Source organism: Haplochromis burtoni, unplaced genomic scaffold (genome assembly GCF_018398535.1).
Source record: "Haplochromis burtoni strain Fernald_Lab_line unplaced genomic scaffold, NCSU_Asbu1 Contig_331, whole genome shotgun sequence".
Taxonomy (NCBI): domain Eukaryota; kingdom Metazoa; phylum Chordata; class Actinopteri; order Cichliformes; family Cichlidae; genus Haplochromis; species Haplochromis burtoni.
Genome location: NW_024582692.1, coordinates 170,617 through 180,648, shown reverse-complemented (window position 1 = coordinate 180,648; position 10,032 = coordinate 170,617). Strand labels below are relative to the sequence as shown.

General features: G+C 41.6%; 1 protein-coding gene across 1 annotated transcript; it reads left to right on the top strand.

The window, feature by feature from the left end:
• Positions 1-2,276: 2,276 nt before the first annotated feature.
• On the top strand, positions 2,277-9,722 carry eef1e1 (eukaryotic translation elongation factor 1 epsilon 1). The gene is made up of 4 exons (XM_005942397.2): positions 2,277-2,414; positions 3,615-3,812; positions 6,130-6,225; positions 7,874-9,722. The coding sequence occupies exons 1-4, from the start codon at positions 2,331-2,333 to the stop codon at positions 8,015-8,017; spliced, it is 522 nt and encodes a 173-aa protein (XP_005942459.1). The 5' UTR covers positions 2,277-2,330; the 3' UTR covers positions 8,018-9,722.
• Positions 9,723-10,032: the final 310 nt, after the last annotated feature.

The window sequence follows — 10,032 nt, the reverse complement described above, 5'->3', positions numbered from 1 at the left end:
CACACACGATGTCACATCCAGGACACACTGCAGAGGCAGACGGACAGGACAGGAAAACTTTGCTGCAGGACTTCAGACTGGAACTCCAGACCTTCCTCTGTCATTCTGATTCTATTTGACCACAAAGCATCACAAGAAAAGCTTTAGTGATAAGATGCACGCAACTAAGAATGGACAGAAGGATCATTTTTGATTAGTCCAACCTACATTGATGGGAGCTGGGAGAGTACACCAGGGGAATGCTGGGATACACAAATACTGTGCTTTTATTGAACTCAAACTACACTGAACAGCCACGCACTCATCTCTTTACAAAGAAATGCGCTTATAAATATTCAAAATCTAATAGTAAGGCACCAGCTTTCAGGCTTCAGCATGTACTCTGTTCGTAGTCTGAGTGGTTATTGATCATCAGACTAATAGTTTGGATTAGCTGCTTTTAATCTGTATTATCAATAGACTGGCTCAGAAAGCAATAAGTCTTAGACTCAATATCAGTTATCCAAATATTCAGATACACCAAAACATTTTTCACCTAGCACAGACTTATGAGTCATTCAAACATAAAAAAAACACACCTAACCCTAAAGATGAACCAGTGTTGTGTCTACACATAACAGACAGCCTATCAAAGAGCCAATTTTACATTGTATCTTCATTGGCAGCAGCCTGTCACAAAAACACATTGTTTGTTTCAGTTTCTTTAGTTGAATCTATGAAAACTACCAAAGATAACACAGTTTGACAGACATAAAACTACTTTATCAGCAATAACCGAATTTCCCAGAGGAACCCACCCGAGGGATTAATAAAGTTTTATCTTATCTTATCTTATAAGATGATAAAAAAAAAGGTGAAAGAGCTGTTAGCTGAAAACGTCTTTCTCAGCATGGTGTGCACTGTGTCCTTAAATAGTTTGGGGCAACTGGATAAAAGAAAAACGGTCAGGCCTTAAAACTCTCTACAGCAGATAAACAGTATCTGACAGTCATGTCCTTAAGAAACAGGGAAAAATCCAGACATAGGGTCTGAGCATCTGGACCATGAGCTGATACGTCTACTGTTCACTGAAACCTCATCAGCCTCCTGGAGGAGGCCAGGACAGAGGGACAGCAGTGAGTTTCTGCAGCCATCTGTAAAACATGGTGGAGGCCGTGTCATGTTGGGGTAAGTAATGTATTACACGTCACTCATTACTTTTCTTAAAAGTAATGCAGTATGTTACTTAAATAAAGGAAGAAAAATGTTTCTTTCTAACTGCACTGCACAGAGATAACTGAAGAACCCTTTGTAAGGAAAGTAACAGCATAACTGTAACTGTAATCAAATTACTAAATTTAGTACAGTAGCAAGTTACATTACTTTGTTATTGAACTATGTAATGTTATTACAGTAGTGCACTACTATGTTACACCCAATATTGGACATGCGCCCATCGATATATTAAAAAAAAATGAAGGATGATTCAAGAATTTTGCACAATACTGCGGGTTGCCTTGTGATGCCATAATAGCTCTGGTCTGCTGGGGCTAAGACACAAGACCTCTGGGTGTGTACTACTGTGCTTGGCAGTAAAACGCTGGCATTCCTTTAGATCCTGTGGGTTGCAGGGTGGGGTCTCTACAAATCAGGCTTGTTTCATCCCATCCCATGAACCCTTGATTGGTCTAGAATCTGGGGAGCTCAGAGGCCAGGCCAGGCCAGGCCAGTGCCAGGTTCACTGAGCTGATTTTTAGCAATTTTTGCAGTCTGGTAGATGCACTCTCCTCCACCCATGGCAGCAACATTTATTTGGGTGTAAACGTGTGAAAGTCATAAAAACAAAATACCTGAACCCAGTGAATTTCATGCGACACCTTGCATTGTAACCTGCATCCACAGGTTGATCTAAAAAACATCTGCAATAAATCTATGATCAAATTAATGTATATGCAGGAATGAGTTTCATTGTTTCCTGAAATAAAAAATTATGTAATCTATTTGGAGATTATTATTATTATTATTATTATTATTATTATTATTATTGTTGTTGTTGTTGTTGTTGTTGTTATCATCATAGTTCCTTACAAAGTAATTTTATAGCAATTTTATATAATAGCCCTTACTAAATAAAACATAAAGGTATCTGTATTTTAATTTATTTTATTTTTTCACAGACTGGATTCATCGGTTAAGTTGGGCGAAGCTCTGATGCAATACAATGAAAGGATTCGTATGCCAAGTTTTCTTTGGTTAAATCTTCAGTCAGTCAAGCGTGAGTGGGCGGGAATTGCGACTTTAAGCCAATCACATCATTCGCACACTACCCTGCCCGTCCGACAGTCACAAACATGGCGTTGCGGGAGCTATCTTCGCTGGAGAAATACCTTGGACAAAAAAAGGCGAATAAGTACAGTACGCAGGGGGATAAAAAGGTGATATAACGGTTCATTACTGTGTCATTTACTGTAGGTGATACAATTGCCATTTTAATTGAAAGGCGCCCTCCGAGCTGTTGTAACCGGGACACCTAGCTATAGCAGGGGAGTGCTAACACGCCATGCATGTGTGTTGGAAATAAAGCTGTGCTTATAGTGTGTCTATATCGGGCTGTTCGTCTGTTGTCAGCTAAGTTTCTCCATTACCCCAGCATTTCCACGCAGAGAGATGTGTTTGCCAGCGGTCTTGTTGGGAAAAGTCAGCATAGTGGATAGCATAAAGCTATAATAGACGTAGCCCCATGCTTTGTCTATAGCCGTCCATTGAAACTAAGCGAGGGGAGGAGTTAGCTGTCAGTACCATGGGATGGACAGAGCAAGTGAACTCTAGTAGTGCATATAGAACTATATTTAAAATAATATAAATTTAATTTGTAGTACTAATAATAGTAAATTCTTGTTATTTATTTTATGCAATTTATTTTCATTCAGGGGAAAATAAACATATTTGCGAAACGGAAAATTGCGAAAAATTATAGCTATTGATAATAACGTCTTATAAAGTATGAACAAATTAGAGTTTCCAAAATGAAGCCCTTAAAAGTGTCATTTTGTATTATTGGAGTTATCATCGAATCATCATCACTCATTCATACACATTTTGCGTCCTCCTAAAAACCTTAAACCGTTTTTGTTGTATTTTTAAAGTCTTTTTTTTTCAACATTAATTACTTTATCTTTTTATTCATATTTATGACCGGACGTATTTTTGTTTTTAAATGCAGCTACTGGATATTTGAATTTATCTATCTATATGTCAGTAAATAAAACAACAGTAAATAATGTTTTTGTAGAAGTGGGGGTAGCAATCTGCTTCAGATTTTTTTAAAGGATGCTGTAGTGAAAGGTTAATAAGGAAAAGTTGTGAAAGTATTTTTTCCCACCCATATTAAATTCTTTCTTCTGGATATCAACCTAACCGTCCATCGTAATTTCACTAATCAGTATTTTCCAAATTACACATTGATAATCGGCGTGCATATGAGATCCAGACAGTCTAATAAAATAAATGCATTTATTAGGGACGTTTTGCCATCACTGGAAATGAAGCGTGTTATTTAGAAAGACAGTGCTGGCTTCTGATGCATTGAAATGATTGTTTGTAACTACCCCTCACTGTCACTCCTCACCCTCCAGGTACCTGTGCTACAGAATAATAATGGTCCTCCGCTGGTGGGGTTGGTGACCATCGCCTGTCACCTGGCGAAAGAGGCCAAGCGCCCAGAGCTGCTGGGTGACACCGCAGAGAGCAGAGCGGTGGTGCAGCAGTGGCTCGAGTACAGAGTGACCAAACTCGACAGTTGCACAAAGGAAGACATCAAGACCGTCCTAAAGGTAAAAGAGCTGATTTTCAAGGAAATCCTTTCCTTTTCATTGAAACAGCATTTCTAGAGTTAAATGCATACGTACTTAAAATGATCCCAGATTTTAATCCTGATGTTTCCAAGCATGCTTAGAAGTCTTATTTTTTTCTTTGTGCTAAAATCAGTGTTAAAATTGTTCTCTTTCTTTGAGAGTTTCTTTGACAGTTTCTTCCACATTGACCTCCTGTGACCACCAGTTGGGTCAATGTGTGTGTCTCTTTGCCTTATTAAGGCGCGAGCGACAGGAATACGGGCTGATGTATGGCCCTTCAGTGACATGGCCCCACGCGACAGAGCAAAATACTCTAATGTGCCTGACGCCAGTCAGCGTGAAACGGATCGTCAGCCGCTGGTCAGCTGGATGCCGCGCGCCTCTTGGCACCGTCCTGTCAGCGTGAAGTGTCTGTGCATTTGTGTGTGTGTGTATGTGCGCACTTCTCAGCGTGACACGCTGTTGTGGCATGGCTGAGAAGTCATGCTGTGCGGCAGCATGTTATCTGGACAGGCCTCTTAAATATTTTAATGGTGCCACTTACAGACGGAAGTCGCCCTGAGCAGCTCAGCACTGGTGCCCGGTGGCCCCCTGTCCTGTCCTGCTGCTTGAGCCGCGTCCTTAACGCTCTCCTTTTAAGCACACCAGTCATCTCCCATTAAATTATGCTCAGATAAAAGTGTCATCTGGAGGAGTTTTTAAACTTTCTCACCCCAGGATGCAAATAAGACATTTTTGCTTCGCAAGCTGAGACTTGTTTCCGAAGTAAACATCTTGTCACTCATGTAATATGTTGATAAACAAGCCAGTTTGGGTTGGCCCTGAACCCAGAGACAAGCTGAGTGTTGGTGAAAGTCTGTCACTCCACTTTAAACAAATCAGGCCAGTATTGAAGACTTCCTGCTGCCACTCAATTTGACTATTATCTTTTGTTTCAGCATGCAAATGCTGTAGTATACAAATGATTGCATCTGCTAAGTACTTTGTCTTCAGTGAGTGGAGAGCACGATCATTCAGTTTTTGACAAAACTGTAAACTCTGCGTAAACAGAAATAATTTTCACTTATTCTGTTTATTTGACTCCTGTTTAATGTTTTCAGGTGTTACGATTGAAAGTAAAAAGCCTCTCACACAGTGTCAGCCAGGACAGGCTTCAACCTCCCTCTATATCCAAGGCTGAATAGGCAGATAAGAAAATGGATGGATGGAGTACTGAGCAGAGTACTGACGGCTATGGTTGCCTGAAGGCCAAATGAAAGTGGTATAAACTCGAGAGATCACTGTGTCTGAGTCCAAGAATGGCAGCAACAATAAAAAATAGCATCTGGAGCATCAAGTTTGTACAGAAATAATAAAGAAAAGGTGTGATTCATTAGTGCACCTGTATCTCCTTTTCTTAGTTATTCATCAGCTCGAGTTGACTGTTCTGTAGGATTTTTATCTGAATGCAACAACAGCACTGATGCACAGTTAGCAGGTAGCAAAGAACCCAGGTTTGAGCTCCATGTGCTGGGTGCAGGGCAGCAGGAGAGCTGCCTCTCCTCTGATGCTCGACTAGGCTTCAGCCTGATGGCTGTAGGCTACAGAAAAGCAAGGATCTGACTGTGGAAGGGGAGGAAGTCTGCAGTCTTCATGCCTTGTTTGGCATCACCCACACTTCCCGCACAATAACTCCATTTGCCCCCAAGATGCTCTGTGTGTGTTTGGAGTTTTCCCTCGCCTTCGCACAATGTACAAGTGCTAAAGATGGTCCCTTCCCCAGGGACCAGCACTTCCATGCACGACTTTGCTTGCACAGACACAGACTGAGGAGTGCACGACGTGCCGCCCAAGTTTAAGACGGCTTCATTAGATTTGCAAGCGAGAGCTGTAGTCATTTGGTTGAGAAGTAAACAAATAGCCCGTTTTGTACAGCATCTGTGCTAAGTCGCCAGTCATGGGGAGAGATGACATTCCCCCTCAGGTTACATATTATTCCTATCCACATAGCAGCACACAGACACGCACGCAAGCCATGAACCAGACTCGTGTACCTCACGCACCCACAGATATATAGGTTAATGAACCTGCTGATGTGCCCCCTTTAAGTCTATAACGTCCATCAAGACAGTAACATTTTGTAGTCCCAGCATCTTTTTTTTTAGGGATGCTTCATTAGTGATTCATATAATGTGTCCATCTGTCACATTAAGACATTTGTGTTTGCATTGAAATACTTACCATAATGCATAAATTATCATAAGAAATGACCTGATTTGCATAGCGTGTTTTATGCTTTTGAAATTTCCTCTTTCAGGACCTCAATCTCTACCTGCAAGACAAGGTCTATCTGGCCGGAAACCAGTTCACCTTAGCTGATGTTTTTATGTACTATGGAATCCATCCAGTCATAGTAAGTTACCTGTTTGAAGCTTCCTTATGTGCCGACTTCACTCGTAAGCCTCAATGTTTCTACACATTTATCAACTTAATGTATTCTGGGGTGTTCACATTAACTTTGAATCTTTAAAATGTGCTTCTAGGAAACACTTTGTAACAACCAAACATTTTAGAAACTTGTCTTTAGGTTTTTCAAAGTTATTTGTCTAATTACATTCTTACAATCATTTACCAAGGATTCATCTATCCACCCCATCTTTCACGCTTTTCTCTCCTTATCAACAATCACTTCGGTCAAACCTCAACTTTAATAAGCAATTTGTCATCTTGCATAACGTACAATTAGACCAGTCACATGGCCACAGGGCACCGAGGACAAGCTGGCAATAAACACACGGATTATAAACAGATTCTCACTTCTCCTCAGTCAGATAAAGCGATGTGGCATAAAGTGATGTCTTTACCCTCAGACCAGGGACAAGTAAGTTTGCTACGCCTTACAGGATAAAAAAAACAAGCGAGTTCAGAAATGGGAAAGGCAGAATGAGACGGAGGCGGGGGGGGATCACATGTTCAGAGATGTCAGTTTTTGTGGCAAAGATGGAAGGCCCCCACCTCCTCCCACTCCACGCCACCAGGCAGAGGGGCGTCACTTTGGTTTGCAGTCAGTGTGGTTTTTAACCTCGGGGACAGAAGGTCAGCTAGTGCGACCCTTAACCACAGCCTGCGCTGATGTTCAATTCATGGGAAATTACTTTACACAAACATTAAACCTGACTGATGCTGGAATGGTTGTAGGCCGGATCGTTGTCCGTTTTGAGGAATTTCCATATTCCGCTTAATTATGTGATTAAAAAAAACAACACGCTTAATAATGTTTTCCAAGGCCATTTTAGTGCTTCAAATATTCCCAGTTGTCCACCTGCATTATGCTGCAACTAAAAGAAAACCAGTGTAAAATTGGTTACCATGTGATTATCATCATGTGAAATCTGCTGAACTTTGTAACTGGTTTGTTTCAGGCTTTGATATCTGCTCAGTTGTGACAGCAGAGACAAATACATGTTTTATATCACATATGAGTGCCATATTAATCAGAGCGCATCATCAAAAGTGCATAAAAAAGGCAGCCGTCACGAAGCTGTTCTTTAAGTGTAATTATTTTTAGATAAGAACATTCAAACCAACCTAAACCAGTGCATCAACACTTCTCGCATGTGATCTCATGAATGTAAGCATTGCTTACATGTAGCCTCTCTTTAGCGTTTTGTTTTCCTCATAAGAGTTTCACTAAAACTGGATTCCTTTTTTCCTTCTTCATTTAATGGGATTTCTAAATAGTGTAGAAGAAAGTATCCAGGTTTTCACCAAAATGAGAGTAAATTCTACTGATTGTATTCATCCTTATTTAACCAGGAAGTCAAACTCGTGTTTAAGAATCTATTTTGCGAGTGTATTTGAGACCCAGATAGGCAGCATTAACATGTTTTTGATAACAGGATAAAACTGAGGGAAGAGGGAAACGCACTGCTTTATACTTGTAATGGTTCATATTTGAATGTTAAACCATCTTTGACTGTGTTAAATAGATTTTCTGTCAGTTTAACTCGCCTTCACGATGCGGTTAAACGCGTCACCTCCAATGATCTTCTCTTTACCAGGTTGACTTGGCCATCCAGGACAGGGAGCAGTATGTGAATGTTACCCGCTGGTTCGACCACATCCAGCGCTACCCTGGTGTCCGGCACCACCTCCCTCCAGTAGCTGTGCTCAGGAACAGAATTTACACCAGCAGACACCACTGAGACCTGACCACCACCCTCCGCCTATCCAGTCTCACTCATCACTATCCTGCCGCAGATCTGGACAACTCGTGTGCTTACCAAGACTGCGTCACATCACAATCATAACTTCCATACTGTAACACTGATATTCTGCGTTTTAGATTCTTATTCTCGCCTAGATGTTTTTGTTTTAGTCGCAAACCTGTACTCTTATCTTTGGTTATGTAGGATAGGCAAAGAACACAGTTTTTCTATGTTAGGTACTATAAAGGGAATAACTGCTACTACAAATGTAATTCAGTTCAATCATTCTTTCACACAAGGTCACTCCTTTAATAAATATATTGCCTGATAGAGTAGCCTTTTTGTTTTAATGAAGCGTTAGGAAGGAAGGAAGTGAAGGAAAGAAGGGTGTCTGTCACTGTAACCCTTTGGTGACTCAGTAATGCTAACACTATGAGAAGTCTGGCACCTTAATGCTTACTCAGTGATGATGGGAGCGACGATTTGAGGCCGTTTGTTTTGTTTTTGACTTTGGAAAGTCTTGTGTGGCTTTGTGGGTTGCAGTAAAATGCTGCTAGCTTGGCTGAAAGGTGTTTCTATTTATGAATGATTATTTGTTTAATCTGAGCCTTGAACTCAAACATGTGATAAGTATTACAGTTTCAAAGAAGGTTTAAGATGTTACTTAACTGGAAGCACGTTATGTCCTTGGGGAAACGCTGCTTCCTCCGTGCAGCCTCACAGTCGGTCCCATTTCTAGGATGTTCCAGGTTCCATATCGTGACCCCACAGACTTGTGGGTATTGCCATCGTCTCCTTGTATCTGATGCTATTTTGTTAGGATTTCATTTTTCCGTGTGCATTTAGTGGACGGTTTAGTTTCTGTGTGTGTGCTTGTGTGCGTTTTTTTGTTCTTTTCCTGATTACATCCCCGCTCCGTGTTCCACTTCCTCACCACCAGCTGTGTGGGCAGCAGTGAGCAGTTGAGCGTCAGCCCCAGAGTCAGAGATCAGAGTGAGGCTCCAATCAGTCCCACTACCACCACTGTTGATGCTGCAGGCCAGAGAGAGGGCAGCGGGCTCACCAGCTGCCACACAGATCCAGCCAGCCAAGGCCAGAACCCAGGCCCCTGGGCGACAGTCAGCCACTGTGTGTCATTTCAACCCTCACGCTCCCATGGGGCTACTGAAGAGAGAAGGACGAAGGGAGGCAGAGAGTGAGCGAGGGAGGAAAGGAGAGAGGGCCACGCAGAGAAGAAGAGCACCCAGAGGCAGAGGGATCTTTTTGTGACATGTGAACAATAATCAGTGCCTCCGAAAGCCTCACTGCTGCTGACTGGCTGTTTGCTATTAGCACCATTAACAGGCCAAATCATGGCAGTGTTGGTCTAACCTGTGTTTTAGCATCATGAAGCTGCGATAAAAGCAGAATGAGGTAGGGTTAGAGGAGTAACGCCATAAAATCATCCTTTACTTAAACCTTACAGCTCTTACATGGTGGGACTGACAACTTTATGTAATACTCTTCATAGCTTTATCGTTCTGTTTTTAGATGTTGACATTTCAGCCATGTTTTTTTGTTGTTTTAAATCCCCTTCCCGCCAGCATGTCTTGCATATTGTTCATTGCTTAAACCTCAGCGGTTTGTTATCCGGTGTAATCATGACGCTCATCCTGTGCCAATAAATCAAAGGGATCCGCAGCTCATGACCCCTGATTTCTTACAGAGTGTGCATATTCTTCATGAATTTGTTTTGCACAGCCAGAATACAGAGCTATTGTTCAGCAGGGTTCTGTAAGACTGCACGCTGTGTGTTTGTGGCAAGTGTTATAAAAGTAGATGTGAAGGATATAAACAGCTTGCAGTCATCTGAGTGAGCCTTGTGACTAGCTGGAGCATTTTTATGGTGTTCTCTACCATTAAAGAAGGCCTTGTCCTCCCGGTTATGTTAACATTAGATCGGAATGCAGTTTTGAACGCGTAGCATCTGACAGGCCTGCTAACTTCTGAGGTGTTAAAAAAAAAGCTATGCC

Coding starts and splice junctions, on each gene's coding strand:
- eef1e1 (XM_005942397.2), top strand. CDS start 2,331: ATGGCGTTGCGGGAGCTATCTTCGCTGGAGAAATACCTTGGACAAAAA. Junction 3,813..6,129: donor ACATCAAGACCGTCCTAAAG/GTAAAAGAGCTG, acceptor TTCCTCTTTCAG/GACCTCAATCTCTACCTGCA. Junction 6,226..7,873: donor ATGGAATCCATCCAGTCATA/GTAAGTTACCTG, acceptor TCTCTTTACCAG/GTTGACTTGGCCATCCAGGA.